Below are 19,704 nucleotides of genomic sequence, written 5' to 3'. Positions count from 1 at the left end.
ACCCCGTATCTACTAAAAATACAAAAATTAGCCAGGCATGGTAGCGCACGCTTGTAATCCCAGCTACTGAGAAGGCTGAGCCAGGAGAATCGCTTGAACCCAGGTGGGTGGAGGTTGCAGCGAGCTGAGATAGCGCCACTGCACTCCAGCCTGGGCAAAAGAGCAAAACTGTGTCTCAAAAAAAAAAAAAAAAAAAAGGCAAATCCCGGCCGGGCCTTTGGCTCACGCCTGTGATCCCAGCACTTTGGGAAGCTGAGGCTGGAGGATCACTTGAGGTCAGGAGTTTGAGACCAGCCTAGGCAACATAGCGAGACCCCCCCATGTCTACAAAACAGTAATTAGCCAGGAATGGTGGATGAGCCTGTTGTCCCAGCTACTCGGGAAGCAGAGGCTTGAGCCTGGGAGGTCGAGGCTGCAGTGTGCCCTGATCGTGCCACTGCACTTTAGCCTGGGCAATACAGCAAGACCTCGTCTCTTAAAAAAAAAAACGTAAATAAGAGTTGGGGAGACTTTTCTGCGAGTTGGAGAAACCCCCTCGACGAGTCTTAAGTAGTATTCTCAAGTTGTCTGGCCTGCCCTCGCGCTGCGGTCAACCACCGGGACAACTGCGCTGCCTCCCAACGCGCCGCCTGCCTGGACGCTGCCTCCTGGGCGCAAGCGAGCATGCGCAGTCGCCAACAACAAGTCCGCACGTCCGGTCCCGCCCCCCTTCCTCGCCTTCTTCCCATTCAGGCCTCTCATTGGCTGGCGTCGGCGCGAGCGCGCAACACCGACGCGGCTGTCCAATGAGCGCTCTGGAGGGCGTGGCCGTGGGAAAGGAGGTGCGGAAAGTCGACGCGAGTCCATTGGTCGGCTGGACGAGGGGAGGAGCCGCTGGCTCCCAGCCCCGCCGCGATGAGCCTCGGCCGCCTTTGCCGCCTGCTGAAGCCGGCGCTACTCTGTGGGGCTCTGGCCGCGCCAGGCCTGGCCGGGACCATGGTGAGCGAGCGCCGCGGCTGTTGCCGGCCCGGTGACCGTTGGGGCGGGCGCGCGATCCCTGCCTCCGCTCGCCAGCGCGGGGAAACCTCGAGCTCCAGTGAACTTGGTTGGGGGCGTCTGGGGGCTCCCCCTCCCCACCCCCGGCCTGGCACGCGGGTGACCGCACTGCGACGCGCTCCGCTGCCCTCCAGGCCGTTGTGGGCGCGCGGGCTGGGGGGGTCCAGGCTTGCAGGGGGCGGGGTCCGGGACGGCTGGGGCGGAGCTGGACCGTTGGGGGCCACGGGTGGGCGTCTCCGGGCCGAGCGGGGCTGCTGCGCCCGAGCGGTTGGGGGCGCGGAGGGCTGGAAATCCCAGATCACGCGCCCCCGGGCGCCGCCCCGCCCCCGCGCCTTGGCCTAGCGCGGTGGCGTCACAGTCGCGCAGTCCTGACTACGGCCTCCGGGCCTTTGTCCCCGGCAGCAGCTCTCGGGGTGGGGGAGCCAGGCGGGGCGGGAGACGGGCGGGTATGGGCCGCGCGGGCGCAGGCTCCCCCGGGCGCCGCAGGCAGCGGTGCCAGAGCCGGGGCAGGCGGCGGCCGCGAGCCCCTCGGCGGCGGAAGGCTCCAGCGTGCAGGCGCAGGAGGGCGCGTTGCGGGCGGAAGGGGCCCTGTCCCCGCAGCTCGGGACCGGAGATCCACGAATGTCCCGAGTCCCAGGACCCGGTGCGCGCGGGGCCCCCACACCGGCTGCTGTGGCACATTTTGGGGTTGGAACCCTCTCCCGGCCTCCGGGTCTCCGGTAAAACCGGACCAGAAGTACAAGGGGGCGTGTGCGTTTAAGGAGGAGGAGCGTTCAGGTTTTCAGGGCCTCAGGGCCCCGGTGTCCCCGCCACCAACCCGCTCCGGATCCCTTCTTGCCTCAGCCTCCCGTCCACGCTCTCTGCTCAGCTTCCTTTGCCTTGCAGTGCGCGTCCCGGGACGACTGGCGCTGTGCGCGCTCCATGCACGAGTTTTCCGCCAAGGACATCGACGGGCACACGGTTAACCTGGACAAGTACCGGTAGGCGCTCGCCTGGGGTGGGGCGAGGGCCGGGGCCTGGGAGGGGACCCTGTTCTGCGCTGACGCCGCCGACCCTCGCAGGGGCTTCGTGTGCATCGTCACCAACGTCGCCTCCCAGTGAGGCAAGACCGAAGTGAACTACACTCAGCTCGTCGACCTGCACGCCCGATACGCTGAGTGTGGTTTGCGGATCCTGGCCTTCCCTTGTAACCAGTTCGGGAAGCAGGTGGGCGGCTGCTGCGTCCCCGGGGCCCGCAGAGGCCGGTGGGTGGGGGTGGGCTCCAGCCTGGAGAGGGCCTGGGAGTATGCAGGAGGCCCGGACGGAGGGGGTGCCAGGCCCCCGACTCACTCACACACCTTGGCCGCCACAGGAGCCAGGGAGTAACGAAGAGATCAAAGAGTTCGCCGCGGGCTACAACGTCAAATTCGATATGTTCAGCAAGATCTGCGTGAACGGGGACGATGCCCACCCGCTGTGGAAGTGGATGAAGATCCAACCCAAGGGCAAGGGCATCCTGGGAAAGTGCGTGACCTCTGGAGGCAGTAGGGCTGCCTGGGCGGGGGTGGGGGGGCTGCTGGGATGCTCACACCTTCCTGGGGGCGGAATGGCTCAGGGGGCGGTTGTGGGGAGGTGCTGGGACTCTCACATCGTGTGGCCTCTTGGGGTAAGATGGCTCAGGGGGGCCATGGAGGGCTGTGGAGGCAGCCAGGGATGCCCACACCTTTGTGGCCTCCTGGGGACAGGATGGCTCGGGGGGCTGTGGGGGGCTGTTGGGACTCTCACACTGCATGGCTTCCTGGGGGTAAGATGGCTCTTGGGGGCCATGAGGGCACTGTGGCTGTGGAGGCAGCCAGGGAAGCTCACACCCTTGTGGCCTCCTGGAGACAGGACGGCTTGGGGACTGGGGGGGGCTGCTGGGGACGCTCACGTCCATGTGCTTCTCTTCCAGTGCCATCAAGTGGAACTTCACCAAGGTAAGGGGGCTGTGGGGGGTAGGGGACCAGCTTCCCCCGGCCACAGCCCTGGCCCAGATGGGCAGCAGGCAGGAAGGGCAGCCACAGCCCCTTGCAGGGGGCCACCCCCACGGTGGCCTCACAGTTTGGACACCGTCTCTCCACAGTTCCTCATTGACAAGAACGGCTGCGTGGTGAAGCGTTACGGACCCATGGAGGAACCCCTGGTAGGTCCTCTCTAGGGCGCCTGCTTGGGGCAGGGGCTTGGGAGATAGCTGCCCTAACCCAGCTTTCCTCCCTGACAGGTCATAGAGAAGGACCTGCCCCACTATTTCTAGCTCCACAAGTGTGTGGCCCCACCCAAGCCCCCTGTCCACGCCCTCGGAGCCTTCCACCGGCACCCATGACGGCCTGCCTGCAAACCAGCCGCTGGTGGGGCAGACCCGAAAATCCAGCGTGCACCCCGCCGGAGGAAGGTCCCATGGCCCGCTGGGCTTGGCTTGGCGCCCCCACCCCTGGCTGCCTTGTGGGAATAAATAGACAAATTGGCCTCCTGGATCTTTCTGCCTACGGGTTTGGGGGGGCCCTTTTGCCAGGGGCCCCTCCATGTCAGGGCCAGTTGCTGTCAGCTGTTAGGCTGGGGGTGCCATGGAGATGGAATGTTGTTGCCCCCTCTTCCTCCAGGCTCGGGGGCTGTGCTGGCTGGGGTGCTGGGGTGCAGCGAGATCTGGGCCCGTTGGACACCGAGCCCTGGCGCTTAATCCATGCAGCCCCACCACCTGTTGTGCACAGGCAGGGCCTGGTAGGGTGGAGTCTTGGAGGAGGTAATTCTAAGTGGCTGTTCTTCCTGGCCCCGGGCCTTAACCCGTTAGGAGATGGCTATTGGGGCCTCCTCTGGCCAGGAAGCAGAAGTGCAGAGGCCCGAGGAACAGCGTAGCCCTAGTGGTGGGGATGGGTTGGGCACCCACACCTGCCCTTGGGGCCTCACCTGGCTGGGGGGTGTGGGGGTGGCTGGGTGGTTACTGTTCACGAGTCCTTCCGTGAGGGCTGGGGATGGACAGGCCAGGAGGGGCTGGCAGAGCAGTACCAACCACCGTTCAGGGGGCCCGGGGGCTGTTTGGGCACAGCCTGGCTGCCTACCTGCACAGCTGGAGGGACTGCAGCCTACCAGGGTGGCTGATCCCAGCTACCCCCACTGGGGGTCTGTGGAATGGACCATCCATGGCATCTGCCCCAAACACGGGGTTGAGGGGTCTGTCTCTCCCAGCCCTCGTCCTCCCTCATCCACATGGGGCCAGCACAGGGCGGTGGGCAGAATGAGAGCCTGGGGGGATGCCCACGCACCCCTGCCCTCCCCTCCCTGTCCTGCAGGCTGAGGAGCAGACTCCATGGCAAGTAGGCAAAAGGCACATATATTTAAAAAAGTCCTTTACATATGTACATCAGAACTTGCTATAAATACATAGAAACCGCAGGCGCCACCCTGCCAGCTCCGCGGCCTGGGGCCTGGGAGAGGTGAGCGGGCAATAACTTAGGGGTCAGAGAAGGGCTGGGGGAGGGGGAATTGCATATATTAGCGGGGGTCTGCCCCACAGAGCCCCCGAGACGCGGGGCCCTGAGCACCTGGGGTTTCCTGAGTTTTTAGCTCTTGGGACCACCCAGTTTCACGGATTTCAGGGGTTTGGGCCCACTGAGCCCTTGTGGGTGCCCAGTCCCAGAGCAGCCACCCGGAGCCCCTTCCTACTTGGGAGGAGAGGCACAGAGAGGGCCCTGCCACGCCCCGGCCACCAGCTGTCCTGAGTGGGCCCCGCCAGGGCTGACCAGGTGGGGGCCCGGGTCGGGCGCGGAAGGCACTGCGGCCGGGGCCTAGGGCTCTTCTGAGCAGTGATCAGGGGATCTTGGCCCTGCTTCCCACCGCTGCTCCTAAGGGAGAAACGGTCCCTGTGACTCGGGGCATGTTTCGCCTAAAGGCATGTCAGAGAGGAGCCTGGGCACCGGGGAAAGGTGGGCTGAATTGGATCACGCTCTGCCGCTCGGGACCACCGCCCGCTGCGCCCCCCGCGCCCTCCCCCAGCGCGCCCTCGGAGGGCGGCCCCGCGTGCAGCGAGCGCAGCATGTCCTCCAGCACCTCCTTGAAGTTGATGTCACAGCCCTGGTGCGCGAGGGCTGCAGGGTCGGCCTGGGCGTCGGGGGTGCCCAGCGGCACGACGCCGGGACCGGCGTCCAGGGACAGCGGCGCCGGGAAGGAGAAGTGCGGGGGCGGCGGGAAGGCCTCAGCCGGGGGGCTGTAGGTGAGGTCCAGCACCTCTCCGGGGCCGCAAGGCAGCGCCAGCGGGCGTGGGACGGGCAGGGCGGGGCAGCCCAGGGCGCGCGCCTGCCTGCGCTTCACGTCGGCATCCATCAGCCGCAGCTCCTGCAGCACGCGGCGCACGCAGCCCTCGGGGATCTTGATGCCTACGGGCAAAGCGGCAGGGTCAGGGCTGGGGCTGGGGGCTCGGGCCTTCCCGGGGCGCCCGCCGCCCACTCACCCACTTGCTTCTTCCTGTCCTTGGTCTTCAGCCGCACGATCTGCAGGTAGCTGCTGCTGCTGACGTCGGCCATGACGGCGGCGATGCGGCCCCACACGCGCAGCAGCGCGCCGCACAGCATGTAGTGGTGCCGCAGCCGCAGCCCCTGCAGGCAGTCCTTACCCTCCTGCGCCAGCCGGCAGTGCCGGTTCCTGCGGACGAGACGGGTCGTCTCGGCTCAGGCGGGTCCCAGGGGCCCGCAGGCTCCCCAGGTGCCCTGAGATCTCCCGCCTCCTCTCAGGGTCTCGGGAGCCCCCGATCCCCGCTCGGGTCGCCATCTGCCGGTTTCCCCCTGGTCCCCGGCCCGCCCTCACCAGGCGCTGTGGCTGCAGTGCGTCAGCGACAAGGCGTAGCCACTCTCCCAGGGCTCCTTGGCCTCCTCCGCGGTGACCTGGGGACACAGGGCCGCATGAGCCTTGGCGCGGCCAGGGCCGGCACCCCGAGGGAAAGCTGCGCCCGGCGGCCGCCTACCCGGTGGAACTTGCGGCGGAGGCTGTCCAGGGCCTCCAGCTGGCTCTGGCGGCCGATGTTGGGCTTGTACACCGTGAAGAGCTGGCCGCGGTTCTGCTCCGCCAGCAGGCAGCTGGGCTTGTTACCGCGGACCTGCGGAGGGGGGCGTTGAGGCCGCGCCCAGGTCCGCCTCCCGTGGGCCCTCCTCTGGGGACCCTGCCCGACCCCACCTTGTAGGAGAGGTAGAAGCCGTCATAGGGGCCCGTCAGCTCCAGCGACTTGGCAAAGGCGTCCTCCCACTTCAGGCCGCGGTCCACGCTGATCTGCCACGGCACGGGGTGGGGGTGTGTGAGTGTGGTGGGGGCGGGGTGGGCAGTGTGTGAGGGGCTGTGGGGCTTCCTGCTGACCTTGTAGAAGACCACCTGCCCGTCCTGTGGGTGCCCGGGAGCCAGGAACACCTGCTGGCTCTCCTCGTAGATCTCCTCAATGCCGGGAGCAAGATCTAGGAGGGGCGGGTGGAGGGTGAGTGGTGTCCGGGCCTGGGACTGCAGGCTGGGGCCAGGGTCAGTCCCGTAGCCGGGGCGCACCCTAGAGACGACCCCCCGAGAACACAGGAGAGGGTGTCCTGGAGCCTGGCCTGACCTGGCGAAGCGTGGGGATGGTGCACGTGGGCCCCAGCCTGGCAACCGCTCAGGTTGTAGGTAACCCCAAACAGGCTGTGAGGGGACTGTGGGAGCCTGGGGGCTGCTCAGGTGCTGGGTGACCCCAAGCAGGCTGTGGAGGATTGTGGGAGCCTGGTGGGGTGTGGCACTGCTCATGAGTGAAGTAGCCGTGGCCCCGCCCTGACCCTCATCTGGACACAGGGAAGTGGTCCTGATGGACAGGCCTGGCCCCATGAGGCTGGAAGCACAGGCTCGCTGGCCTTTGGTTCACAACAATGTAGCAGGTGCTCCGTGAAGCCTGGGGATGAGCATGGTGGGCAGTGTGCACCAGCCTGAGCACCTTCCACAGACCTGCACGGCGATCCCACGAGCCCTGTGCCTGCGCCCGCCCAGGCCCACCCAATACCCTCGCCCACCCAGGATGCATGGCGCTCCCACAAGCCCCTAGCCCACCTAGGCCCTCCCTGTGCCCACCCAGGATGCATGGCGCTCCCACCAGCCCCTCGCCCACCTAGGCCCTCCCTGCACCCACCCAGGATGCCCGGTGTTCCCACGAGCCCCTCGCCCACCTAGGCCCTCCCCGTGCTCACCCATAATGCACGGCATTCCCACAAGCCGCGTGCCCACCCAGGATGCACGGTGTTCCCACGAGCCCCACGCCTGTACCCACCCACACCCCCTGGCACCCGTGCTCACCCAGGATGCCCATGTCATATTTGCCCTCCCGCTTGTCCATCTCGATGAGGTGGTCGAAGGTGTCTGAGAAGTACTGGAACAGGGCGTTCTGCTTGTGCACCTCCAGCCCCAGGATGCGGTTCAGGAACTTGGTGATGGAACAGTCTGGCAGGGGAGGGAGCCAAGCCTCAAGCTGCGCTGAGAATCCCCCTCCCCGCCTTGCTCCCCATCAGGGGCCAAGGTTGCATGAGACGAGAGAGGAGAGCGCCTCTGGGCCTGGGTGTGGGGCACTCACCCTTTTCCACGTCCAGGCAGCCATTCCGGGACTCCCGGCCGCCAATGCCCACAGACAGCAGGCCCTGCTTCATGTCTGCGGGGAGAGAGGCCTCACATGCTGGCCTTCCCACCCCTGCCCCTCCCTCGAGGCCCCTAGCTCCTTTCCCAGAGACCAGCAGCTCCCTGGGGGGCTGGGGAGCAGCTGCAGCCTAGGGCCGGGGCCAGAGCCAGGAGCAGAGCCTTTTGCCTGACTGACAGGAGTGAGAACGGCATGTTCTTGGGGAGTAAACCCAAACCCCAGGCCCCTCAGCTGCCCTGGAAACCCACCCGGCAGTGCTGGTGGCTGCCTTGGCTCCCTTTGCCTTCACAGCCCCCTCTGTGTGTGTGTGGGGAGGGGTCCCTCAACACATAACCGGCCTGTGAAGCCTGCTGCCCAGCTGCTCTGGAGCCCAGTGCTCTGCAACCCCTGCCCCTCCCAGGAAGACCCCCACCAGCCCAGCTTACCCCGGAAGAAGGTGGGGACTCCTCCAGGGTATCCCTGGGGCACAGGCACTTTGTTCTCAGTCTGGCTCAGGATGGTGGTGAGGACACAGTGCAGAGCCCGGGTGCCATACTGGGGGAGAAGGTGAGTCGGGGAGGAGGCCCAGGGAGGAGGCTGGCCTTCCCTGGACCCCTGCCTCCCCAGAATCCCACCCTTCCCTAGGCCCCTGGACCCTGCCCTCCCCTAGACCCCACCTCCCCCAGCTCTCAGCCACCTCCTCCCCGGGGGTCCTAGACTGGGCCCTCCCCCAGATCCCTGGATGCCGCCTCCCTGAGCCCCTAGCTGCCCCCTTCCCTCCTGGGGGTCCTAGACCCGGCCCTCCTCCAGACCCCTGAGCCTCACGTGCCCCAGCCCCCATCTACCCCCTCCCCCAGGATCTTAGATCCAGCCCTCCCTAGACCCCTGACCGTGCCTCCCCCAGCCCTGCCTTCCCTGCAGTACCTTGTTCTCAAAGTTGTACTTGCTGAGGTCACGGGACTCCGTGGCGCGGCGGTCTCCATGGGTCAGGGCCCCCTGCCAGGGGTGGGGAGGCCATCAGTTGGTGACCTGGGGTCTGGTCTCTAGCCCCCCACAAAGCTTTGGAGAGCCTTCCTGGGCCTGTTCCTGGTTCTCAGCCCCACCCCCACCTGCTCACCAGACTCTCCAGGCGCTTGGCCACGATGGAGGCAAACCGGCGCTCCCCGGCCAGCTCCGAGATGAGGAAGACATACTCTGGCGCGGAGACCTGGTTGGACCGGTGGGTGCGACCTGGGGGCAGAGCTGCTCTCAGGGCCCGGCCAGGCGGGGGCGGGGCCGAGACCACGTTGGGGGCGGGGCCAGGCAGCGCTGGGGGCGGGGCCGGACTCACCGAACTGCTGGATGGCGCGGTCGGCGCTCCACGGCAGCTCCAAGGTCATGTGCACGCGGCGCCGCTGGTTCTGGACGCGGCGGTCGGCTTGGAGGGAGACACCCGAGCTGGAGGCCTCCGAGATGATGGCCACAAGCTGGGGGGACAGAAGGGGCCAGGACACGGTTGGTGCAAGGCCCGCCCCAGCGCTGCCGCCGCCTCCTCACCCGCTCGGCCCCCGCTCCAGGTCACTAGGACGTCCTGGGGCAGCGAGAGGCCTGCGCGGCGCGGACACTACCCGTCACACGGCCACTCGCGCCCGCACCTGGCACACACACACCTCGCAGAAGTGCGCGGGTCCGCAGTCCCCGGGGACCCTTGGGCCCCTCTGTGCCTCTTGGGTCCCACGGTCTGCGCCCAGTGCACTGCAGCCCCTCACCTTCTCGCCGCTCATGAAGCGCTGCTTCTCCCTGAGGTTCACATGGTCGATGGACAGACCCTGCTCTGCGCGCGACTCGAAGGCCACCGTTCCGTCGGGCCTGGACACCACGCGGCCTTTCCTGCCGGTCATCTGCGGCCGAGACAGGGACAAAACCGGCCGTCAGCGCTGTGGCCTCGCAGGAGTCTGGCCACCCGTGTCTCAGCTTCCCTATGTCCTACAGTGGTCGTGGGCTCCCCGCTGTGGACGGGAGGTGGGGGTGCTGGGAAAGGGAGAGTGGGACTGCTGGACCCAGGCGATGTGTGCCCGTCCAAGGCCTTCTATTAGCAGCCAGCCGACGCCACGGAGTAAAAAAGTGAAGCTGGGCGGGGGCAGGGAGTAGGAGGCCGCAGAGCCAGGCCCAGGGGCTTGAGTCCTGGCCCCGGGTACCTCAGGGGTGCGTTCAGGTAGTGATGTAAGCAGAGGCCTGCGCAGGCCAGGCTGGGGGATCTGGGGCTTAGAGGAATGGGGGCGGAAAGCCCTCCACAGGAGGTCGTGGCCTCCCGGGCCGAGCTAGACAGGACGCTGCTGCCCTGGGGCTCCCCGAACGCTCCCTTCTCGCAGGGCCGCGGTGACGGAGAGTGACCAGCAGGGGCCATCAGAGCTGCGCAGAGCCTGCGTGAAGCCCCGCCCACCGCCCATGCCCCACCCACCACATATTCAGGCTGCTACGTCCCACCCACCTCCGCCACCCGCTGGGGGCCGCCCAGCTGGTCGATGAGCTCGTCCAGGGTGTTGACTGGCAGCTCCCGGCCCAGCCGCCGCACTTTGTCCAGCAGATCCTGCTTCAGCCGCTCCACCCGCTCCAGGACCCCCGGGCCATGCGGGTCTCTCTGCGGGAGGCACAGGGGTCCTAGGGAGGACGTGGAGGGTCAGGGCAGGACATGTTGGCTGCCTTCTAGGGCTCACCTAACTCAAGGCTGGCCCCTGGAGGGCAAGGACAAGGGGCCCGGGGCAACCCTGAGGGACGGCAGGGTGGCGGGGAAGCCCAGCACTGTGACCCAGGACTGCTTTTCTGCGCTTTTCTCCCTGAGACCAGCTGGGGCGAGACTAAGCCTCCTGTCTCAGACCAAACACTGCGACCTCACTGCCTCCACAGGGGTAGGGACTGCCCAGCCCTGAGCCCCAGCTCTGCCTCTGACCAGTGGTATAACCCGACCTCCCCTCTCTGGGCCTCAGTTTCTCCCATCTGTAAAGTGGGCACCATAGCAGCAGCTGGGCTCAGGTGGGCTGGACTGAGGGCTACAACCTGGGGTGGGCGGTGACCGCCAGGAGACCGGGGGAGCCTCGGGCTGGAATCCTGACCCACAGGTGGCTGCTCAGCCTGGACGGGAATCCTGACCCACAGGTAGCTGGCCAGCCTGGGCGAGCCCTCACCCCGGTCGTCACTGGGGAGCCCGATGGCATCAACGATGACAACGTCGTCATCCACCAGGGACTCAGGGGAGGAGTTGAAGTCGCTGTCCAGGCCGGGGTCCGACTCCGTGCTGCTGTCATCGCTGATGCGAATGACGCCTGCTGCCTCGCACGCCAGCCGGGGGGCTTTGGCCCCGCGTCCCCGAGGTCGCCCTGCTGGGAAGGACAGGGTCACCGAGGGCCAGATCACAGCAGGGTGGAGGAGCAGGTGGAGGAGACACAGCAGGACAGAGCAAGGCCAGTGGTCCGAGCTGGGGAGGTCCATCCGAGAACCCCCTGCCTCTGGGCAAACAGCTCAGCTGTTCTCCGGGGACGCCCTCTCGGGAACCCTGTGCCTGGCGGCCAGGAGGGTATGGTGTAAGGGGGCAATATTTTATTTTATTTTACTTATTTTATTTTATTTTATTTTATTTTATTTTGAGACGGAGTCTCACTCTGTCGCCAGGCTGGAGTGCAGTGGCATCTCACTGCACTCTCTGCCTCCTGGGTTCAAGCGATTCTCCTACCTCAGCCTCCCGAGTAGCTGGGATTACAGGCGCGCACCACCACGCCTGGCTAATTTCTTGTATTTTAGTAGAGACGGGGTTTCACCATGTTGGCCAGAATGGTGTCAATCTCCTGACTTTGTGATCCGCCTGCCTCAGCCTCCCAAAGTGCTGGGATTATAGGCGTGAGCCACCACACCTGGCTTATTTATTTTTGAGATGGAGTTTCACTCTGTTGCCCAGGCTGAAGTGCAGTGGTGCGATCTCAGCTCACTGGAACCTCCACCTCCCGGGTTCAAGCAATTCTCCTGCCTCAGCCTCCTAAGCAGCTGGGATTACAAGCATGCACCACCATACCTGGCTAATTTTTCTATTTTAGTAGAGATGGAGTTTCACCATGCTGGCTGGGATGGTCTCAAACTCCTGGCCTCAGCAAATCCTGGTGATTTGCCCGCCTCAGCCTCCCAAAGTGCTGGGATTACAACAGGCGTGACCCACTGCGCCTGGCCAATATTTTATTTTTATTAATTTTTTTGAGACAAGAGTTTTTCTCTGTCACCCAAGTTGGAGTCCAATGGCGTGATCTCGGCTCACTGCAATCTCCACCTCTCAGGTTCAAGGGATTCCCCTGCCTCAGCCTCCCAAGTAGCTGGGATTTTAGGCGTGTGCCACCATGCCCAACTAATTTTTGTATTTTTAGTAGAGACAGGGTCTCACCATGTTGGCCAGGCTGGTCTTAAACTCCTGACCTCAGGTGATCCACCCGCCTCGGCCTCCCAAAGTGCTGGGATTACAGGCATGAGCCAACACGCCCAGCGAAGGGGACAATATTAATAAACCCACATCCAACGTCCTTTCCGGCCTGGCCAGTATGGTGGATACGCGGGGTGCCTGGGGACACCACACACCAGACTTCAACAGGCAGCTCTGGGCTTCCCTGTGACAGAAGCCTGGGGGTTATCAATGGGCTCCCCAAGGGATCGTGGAGACCCTGAAAACGGAAGGTGGGAGAGGTCTCGCTCAGCACTCGCGTCTGTGTCCCGCCCCCAGGTCTCGCTCAGCACCCGCGTCTGTGCCCTTCAGGCTCTACGTTGCTTCCTCTTCCCTGAGCATTCCATGGCAGGGTCCATGCAAGACCTGCCACTGGCAGTGGAGCCTTGGGCCTTCCTGGCACGGACAGGAGCTGCATTTGGCTGAGTGGACAGGGGAGTGGAGGAAGCAGGGAGCGACCAGCCGGCCCCCGGGGGGGGAGAAAGCAGAGGGGCAGGGGTGGGTGGGGCCATGGGGGGCAGGGCTTACGTTTCCGCTTGCTGCCTGCTCCTCTGTCCCGCTTTCTCTTGGTGGACGGAAAGTGCTTCTGAATTAGCGACAGGAACACGCCTCTGAAAGTGAGACGCGGAGTTTATTCTCACACGAGGAGCTGAGGCCAGGCGGGGTTGCTCTCCAGGAGCTGGACGCACCCCTGGGTCCCTGTGGGGGTCCCGGACAGGGCCGGGCCTGGGCAGAGGGTCTTGTGTGGAGTGCGCTGGGGAGGACTGAGGGCTACCTGTGAGCTCTCCCCTGGCCTCCTGGTGTCACAGGGCCACCTCGGCCCACCAGTCTTCCCCCGCTCTGAGGAATGTGGCCGGATATGATGATGGCTCCCAGGACAGGGGCAGGGGGTAGGCTGAGGGGGTAGCTGGGGGCTCCCTGCCAAGGGATACCAGGCTTTGGGGAGCTCCGATCCCCAGGCAATGTGGGGATCTAGGGGGACTGCTGTGACCCAGGGCATTCTCAACCAACAAGGGAGAGGCTGGGGCTTCAGAGAGCTGCGAGGGCCAGCCCCTAAAATCCACAGCACCCTTGTTCAAATGGCACGGACGCAGGAAGCCTCCTTCTGAGACCCCTGGAGACCATGTCCCAAACCTTCCGGGCCCACCATGCCTGGGGTCCACCTCCAAGCCTCTGCTTTAGACCTGGAGCAGAAGTGAAGGCCTCTGTGGCCGAGGCTGGGGTCCCAGCAAAGCCCACCCCAGCACCTCCGGCTGCTGGGGCCAAGGGGCAGGGTCAGGCCACAGGTGGCCAATGAGAGGGGTGGCCATGAGCGCAGGAAGCCCGCAGTCTCGTCCCCACCGTGACACTTACTCAGCGGCCGAGACGAAGCAGTTGAGGTGCCCGTCGTTCTCCCCCAACACCTCCCGCGTGCGCGCCTCGCCCGTGGACTGCAGCCCGATGACCACGCACTGTGGGACGGCAGAGGACTGTGAGCCACCAGCCCTGCTGTGGGGCCTCTGTGGGGCTGGAACCTGCCAGGCCTGGGGTGACGGCCACATCCCTCACTCTGCTCTTGTTCTCGCCTCCCCAGGAGGGGCCCCGGCCCCCCCAATAACACACACTGCTGGGTGGGGGTCTGCGGGCTGCCTGTCTCGGGATGGTGAGCTGCTCACTGTGTGGTCACACTCCGGTGATCCGACACCCTGGCTGGCTCAGATTGGAAGACGGACATCCAGGTGTCTCCCGCCCACCAGGGTGCAGCCCCCGCCCACATCTGGGGAGGGGCCAGGAAGGACCGGGAAGAAAAGCAGCCTCCGCCCCTGCAGGCCCAGCCACCCTCAGCCCTCGAAGGCCGCAGCTGCTCACCTTGTCTCGCGCCAGCTCCTCTCGGGCCAGCTCCACTAGCCGGTGCACCTTGGCGGCGATGCACAGATACTTGAAGAAGCGCTGGTGTGCCGACCAGAACTGGCCCCACAGGGACTTGCGGGACTCCAGGCCGATCCAGTCGGCCGCCTGCTGGAACACGTTCAGGGCCTCGGCCCACTGCAATGACACACGACACGGCGCCCCTGAGCTGTGGCTCCTGGCTCCCGACCTGGACCCTGGCCCACCTGCCGCCAGCTCTGGGCAAGGCATCCCCACGCCGGGTGGAATTTAGGGCAGGATGGGGGCGCTGGGGGTGTGTACTGTAAGAGGCACTGCCTCTACCTATAAGGTAAAAACCTGAAAAACCAAAACACTCGTGGTAGGGAAGGCGTGCTGCAAAGGGCACAGACTCCACGCCCGCGGCAAACACGCTCGGCTCCTTCCAAGAACACAGGGTGCTCGCAGCCACGCCTCTGTTGCTTTTGACCAGGGTCTCAGCCAGGTGTGATCCCATCCGGGGGACACTGGGCATGTCTGGGGCCGGCTGTGGTTGTCAGGTCTGGGGGCTGGTCCCGGCGTGGACTGGGTGGGCTGGGTTAGGGTGGCTGGGACTCTGGCTAGGGGTGCTGCTCCACACCCCAAAGTGCTCAAGACGGCCCCACCCCAGAGAGCAACCCGGCCCTGGGAGTTACGGGAGATGCTGGTTGTGTCACCTAAAGAAACCAGTGAACAGGCTGGATGTGGTGGCTCACGCCTGTAATCACAGCACTTTGGGAGGCTGCGGGCAGGTCACCTGAAGTCAGGAGTTTGAGACCAACCAGCCTGACCAACATGGAGAAACCCTGTCTCTACTAAAAATATAAAATTAGCCAGGCTGGTGGCACATGCCTGTAATCCCAGCTACCCAGGAGGCTGAGGCAGGAGAATTGCTTGAACCCAGTAGACGGAGGTTGTGGTGAGCCAAGATCGTGCCACTGCACTCCAGCCTGGGCAATAACAGTGGAAACCCCGTCTCAAAAAAAAAAAAAAAAAAAAAAAATCAGTGAACATACAGGGCTGTTGGGTTTGAGGGGGAGAAAAAAGGACTTGTCCAAATATGGAGGGAACGACCAAGCCACGTGGCCCACAGCAACGTGGATGCTGAACACAGCTACCAACTACCAGCCGTGGGCCAGGACCTGGGGGCAAAAGGCTTGGGCACCACGGGAAGGGGGGCGGTGGTTTGGTCCCATCCCTCCTTATCACAGCCACGTAAAAACCCCAGTGATGGCCGCGCACGTGGCTCACACCTGTAATCCCAGCACTTTGGGAGGCCGAGGCGGGTGGATCACTTGCGGTCAGGAGTTTGAGACTAGCCTGGCCAACATGGTGAAACACTGTTCTCTACCAAAAAATACACAAAATTAGCCGGGTGTGGAGGCGGGCACCTGTAGTTCCAGCTACTCAAGAGGCTTAGGGGGGAGAATAGCTTTAACCCAGAGGGCAGAGGTTGCAGTGAGCTGAGATCGCACCACTGCACTCCAGCCTAGCTGACAGCGCGAGACTGTCTCAAAAAAAACAAAAACAAAACCCCACGACAGGACAGGGTGGGCCGTCACCTGACGAAGCCTGTGGCATCTTCCAGGCCACGGGGGCGCGATTTCACCCGGGAAACGCACAGGGGTCCCCGGGTCGGGCACCCAGGCTCACCAGCAGGGCCGCGCGGTTGTAGACGCGCTCGAAGGCTGGGGCCAGCGGGATCTCCTCGATGCGGAAGGTGACGCCGGAGAAGCTGAGCTGGCGCGCGATGTACATGCCGCTGACCTTCATGTCCATGGCCACGATCTCCATGGCGCCAACGCCCCTGCGGATGGACACAGCCCCCGTGAGCACGGCCAGAGCCCGTGGGGTGGAGCCGCTTGGGAGCGCGAGGCAGAGCCAGCTGCAGAGAGGGCAGGGTCAGCAGGGGCAGAGCCCTGGCGGCCACTGAGACACTTGGAAGCTGAGCCTGGCGGGGACGGGGCAGGAAGGGCTGCTGAGGGGCTGGCTTCCCTGGGAGTGCAGGGCAGCCCTAGGCAGTGAAATGAGCGACCCACATTCAGCACCTCTGCGTGCCGGGGAAGCACACGTGGCAGTGCCAGGCCTTGGGCTGACAGGCCTGAGGCCTCCTCCCCACCCCCCGCCGCCCCTCCACGTGGGCGGGAAAGGCACTCACCTCTTCTCGATGGCGTGCAGGAACTCCTCAAAGTTCCGGAAGGGTGTGCCCTCGCCCCAGATACCCAGGCGGTTCATGTAGATCATGTTCCGAGGCTCAGAGGCACCTGTGGGGGAAGCTGCCGTCAGCTCCCCAACCTAGGAGGGCCCAGGGGCTGGGTCAGGGGCCGACTAAGTTGGGACCGCCCGATGAGGGGCCCCGTGGGGTTGGAACCATGGGCCTGAGGAGAGCCAGCGTGGCCTTGGGGCAGGTGCAGAGGTGCCCCAGTGTCCGAGGAGGAGCAAGGTGCAGATGGAGGCTCAGCACGCGTGTGGGATACCCCTTCGCGGGGACAGCCGAGCAGAAAGACTGGTGGATGGGTCACGTGGGAGCTGCGCTGCCCCACCTGTGGCACTGGCGTAGACCACGCGGGCCAGGGGCAGCTTGTTCTGCAGGTCTAGCACAGCCTTGCCCATCTTGGTGGAGCCAGCGTTCTTGGCTTTGTGACACTCATCGAACACGATCTGGGGCACGTGTGGGTTAAGGAGTGTTCTGAAGGACGGGGGTGACCCCAGGAGCTCAGGTCCTGACCGCCTGAGACCCCACCTTCCTGGTGGGGGGCAAACACCCATGCGGCTGAGAACTCCACGAGGGAAGCCCAGGTTGGAGTGGCAGCCAGCTACCACGGGGGTCGGGCGGGCGGGCGGATGGCCCCCACACGACCACTAGATCGATGTGGCCTGGGATGGCTCCTCCCAGACTCTAAACAACACACACTGAGGATGGGGCCTCCAGCGAGGAAGGGTGGGCTCCCTAAACCATGATATGGCAGGACGTTGCCATCGGAGGAGGGTACCTGGAACCTGTTTTCTTTTTTGTTTTTTTGAGACAGGGTCTTGCTCTGTCAGCCAGGCTGGAGTGCAGTGACACAATGTCAGCTCACTGCAACCTCTGCCTCTCGGGTTCAAGTGATGCTCCTGCTTCAGCCTCCCAAGTAGCTGGGACTGTAAGTGTGTGCCACTACCACAGCCGGCTAATTTTTGTAGTTTTGGTAGAGACAAGGTTGGCTGTTTGGTTGGCCAGACGGTCTCAAACTCCTGACCTCAAGTGATCTGCCTGCCTCAGCCTCCCAAAGTGTTGAAGTGCTGGGATTACAGCTGTGAGCCACTGTGCCTGGCCCTAATTCTTTTTTTTTTTTTTTTTCAGACGAAGTCTCCCTCTGTCACTAGGCTGGAACGCCGTGGCGTGATCTCAGCTCACTGCAACCTCCGACTCCCTGGTTCAAGCGATTCTCCTGCCTCAGCCTCCCAAGTAGCTGGGATTACAAGTGTGCGCCACCACGCCCGGGTAATTTTTGTATTTTCAGTAGAGACGGGGTTTCACCATATTGGCCAAGATGGTCTGGAACTCTTAATTTTTTTTTTTTTTTTAGATGAGACACAGTCTCACTGTGTCGCCCAGGCTGGAGTGCAGTGGAGCAATCTCGGCTCACTGCCACCCCTGCCTCCTGGGTTCAAGCAATTCTCCTGCCTCAGCCTCCCGGGGAGCTGGGATTACAGGTGCCTGCCACCACGCCCAGCTAACTTTTGTATTTTTAGTAGAGACATGGTTTCACCATGTTGTCCAGGTGGTCTCAAACTACTGACCTCGTGATTCGCCTGCCTCAGCCTCCCAAAGTGCTGGGATTACAAGCGTGAGCCACTACACCCGGCCACGTTCTTAATATTTTAAGACAAAAAAAAGCAAGTTCCAGGAAGGCAGTCTAAGGAAGGAAAACTGGGAGAATACAAATTAAATGGCCGGCCCTGCCGCCACGCAGCAGCTCAGCGAGGTATGATCTCAGGGTTAATCGCTATTCCGTAAATTGTTGCATAGATTGTTCAGCCGGGTGCCAAAGACACCAGCAGTCTCCCGTTCTGTTTCGGGCCAGTCTGAATGTTCTGTGTCTCAGCGTTAACTGAACAGCAAAGCCATGGCATGTCCTGGGCATGAAGTGGATGCTGCAGGCCAACGTCCCTCCCTTATCTGAGCCTGTGCTCCTAACACCCCAACACCCAAGGTGCACCCTGCAGGGCCAAGCACCAGGGCTGAGCCTGGCCAAGGGGTGCCCTGCTGTGCCTTTGCTGCTAACTGTCCTGGGTCTCCTGTGGGGGAGCCCCTCTGAACCGCAGCCTGCCGACGGGAGCCCTGGGATGCTGGCGAGTGAACTGTGCCCACCACACTATCAGCTGGGGTTGGCACCTCCCTGCCTTGGGGAGCAGCTCAGTGGCCACCCTCTGCCCAAGGCATCATGGCAAACATCATGACCACATCTATGGTCACTCATCCCACTTATTAGAACCAAGAAACCAAGCCAGAGCCCTGTGGTGAATGATGATGGTCACTTGTGTGGTACCCACAGGACCAGCCTCCCAGGACCAGAAAAGTCTTTTATCCGGAGTCCTAAACCCTGAGCAACGCTGGGGGCTGGGTGGCCACATCCAGGATAGTGAGCTCCAGTGGCCTCCAGCCCTTCCCCAGCCCCATCCCTCCCCTCCTACCCCCATCCTGCCCTCCTCTCCCCCGACTCCCACCCCTCCTCTCCCACTCCTCCATCCTCCCTTCCCCTCCGACTCCCTATCCGGCCCTCCCCTCCCAACTGCCCCCAGCAGGATACGACGCCCTCGAAGGCCTCCCCGCACCAGTCCAGGATCTGCCGGAGGCGAGTGCGGTGCTGGCCGCCGGCCTGGCTCTCCCCAATCAGGGCGGAGTAGGTGGCGAAGAGGACGCCCTCTGAGGTAGTCGTGTCGCCGTACTTGATCTGGGGACGCACAGAACAGGTGTGGGATGGGGCCCTGGCTCAGCAGGCTCTGGACCTGGGTCTCCCTATCTGTAGGGGTGCTGGGCAGAGCCTGCCCTGGCTGCCGGCCCACCCAGCTGAGCAGCCCCCACTTTGCAGGGCACGGTCCCCAGCTTGCTCCCTACTTTGCCGAGCACAGCCCCTACCTTGCTGAGCGCGTGCACCGCGATGCCCGTGGCTTCGATGTCCCGCAGGTCGCGCTCCGCGTCGTACTTGAGGTCGTTGGAGACGCTGAACCTGCGGGGTGGGGGTGTCAGGGGCGCCCACCCTTCCCCCTCGCCCCCCGCTTCCACCCCCCGCCCCCCGCCCCAGGCAGGGCCTCACCACAATGCTTTCTTCCGGCCACGCAGGTGGTTCTCCAGGATGACTCCGGCCACCGTCCGGCCTTTGCCCACGCCGGCCCCGTCGCCGATGAGAAAGCCCGCGCGCTGCCCGCTGGGGAGCAGGACCTCGTGTTGCTGTGGCCGGAGGGCAGGCGTCAGGGCCTGGGGGTGCCGGCCCCGGCCCCTCCCCAGGGGCCTCGCGGACACGGGCTGGGCTGGGGACATGCAGTCACCTGGCAGGCGTAGGTGATGGCCTCTAGCTGCAGGGCAGACAGGGCCCCACTGTCCGAGGGCAGGGCCAGGGTGTAGGTGATGTCTGGGGGCGGGACGCTGGACAGTGTGCTGGTCTCCACCACGCGGTCTGGGTGCTGCTTCCCGATCTTGGCTGGAGGGGCAGGGACGGAG

At 64.2% G+C, this 19,704-nt stretch overlaps 2 protein-coding genes across 5 annotated transcripts in view; one reads left to right on the top strand and one right to left on the bottom strand.

Annotated features, from left to right (window-relative positions):
- The first annotated feature begins 815 nt into the window (after positions 1-815).
- GPX4 (glutathione peroxidase 4) lies at positions 816-3,519 on the top strand. 2 transcript variants are annotated; one of them, XM_032178945.2, is made up of 7 exons: positions 816-978; positions 1,921-2,015; positions 2,097-2,241; positions 2,387-2,538; positions 2,966-2,990; positions 3,137-3,196; positions 3,275-3,519. In XM_032178945.2, exons 1-7 carry the CDS (start codon positions 895-897, stop codon positions 3,305-3,307), a joined length of 594 nt encoding a protein of 197 aa, XP_032034836.1. In that variant the 5' UTR covers positions 816-894; the 3' UTR covers positions 3,308-3,519. The 2 variants fall into 2 exon arrangements, with proteins under 2 accessions (XP_032034836.1, XP_032034835.1); XM_032178944.2 differs by lacking the exon at positions 816-978 and adding an exon at positions 1,469-1,678.
- Positions 3,520-4,329: 810 nt separating this feature from the next.
- SBNO2 (strawberry notch homolog 2) overlaps positions 4,330-19,704 on the bottom strand; it is a 74,330-nt gene continuing 58,955 nt past the window's right edge. The window contains exons 5-29 of one of the 3 annotated variants that reach the window (XM_032178942.2): positions 19,533-19,684; positions 19,301-19,434; positions 19,123-19,213; positions 18,794-18,937; positions 16,544-16,661; positions 16,159-16,264; positions 15,654-15,807; positions 13,965-14,141; positions 13,470-13,567; positions 12,645-12,727; positions 10,822-11,013; positions 10,128-10,297; positions 9,406-9,537; positions 8,988-9,123; positions 8,775-8,887; positions 8,582-8,653; positions 8,104-8,212; positions 7,619-7,693; positions 7,345-7,488; positions 6,394-6,488; positions 6,217-6,309; positions 6,008-6,139; positions 5,851-5,927; positions 5,498-5,688; positions 4,330-5,423 (exon numbers count right to left, since the gene is read on the bottom strand). In XM_032178942.2, the coding sequence (XP_032034833.1) occupies positions 4,945-5,423; positions 5,498-5,688; positions 5,851-5,927; positions 6,008-6,139; positions 6,217-6,309; positions 6,394-6,488; positions 7,345-7,488; positions 7,619-7,693; positions 8,104-8,212; positions 8,582-8,653; positions 8,775-8,887; positions 8,988-9,123; positions 9,406-9,537; positions 10,128-10,297; positions 10,822-11,013; positions 12,645-12,727; positions 13,470-13,567; positions 13,965-14,141; positions 15,654-15,807; positions 16,159-16,264; positions 16,544-16,661; positions 18,794-18,937; positions 19,123-19,213; positions 19,301-19,434; positions 19,533-19,684 (3,467 nt within the window). In that variant the 3' untranslated portion in view covers positions 4,330-4,944. Of the gene's footprint in view, positions 5,424-5,497; positions 5,689-5,850; positions 5,928-6,007; positions 6,140-6,216; positions 6,310-6,393; positions 6,489-7,344; positions 7,489-7,618; positions 7,694-8,103; positions 8,213-8,581; positions 8,654-8,774; positions 8,888-8,987; positions 9,124-9,405; positions 9,538-10,127; positions 10,298-10,821; positions 11,017-12,644; positions 12,728-13,469; positions 13,568-13,964; positions 14,142-15,653; positions 15,808-16,158; positions 16,265-16,543; positions 16,662-18,793; positions 18,938-19,122; positions 19,214-19,300; positions 19,435-19,532; positions 19,685-19,704 lie in introns of all 3 variants that reach the window. The other 2 variants (XM_032178941.2, XM_032178940.2) reach the window with 2 other exon arrangements.

Source organism: Hylobates moloch, unplaced genomic scaffold, assembly GCF_009828535.3.
Source record: "Hylobates moloch isolate HMO894 unplaced genomic scaffold, HMol_V3 SCAFFOLD_15, whole genome shotgun sequence".
NCBI lineage: Eukaryota > Metazoa > Chordata > Mammalia > Primates > Hylobatidae > Hylobates > Hylobates moloch.
This window is presented reverse-complemented; position numbering and strand designations above follow the sequence as displayed.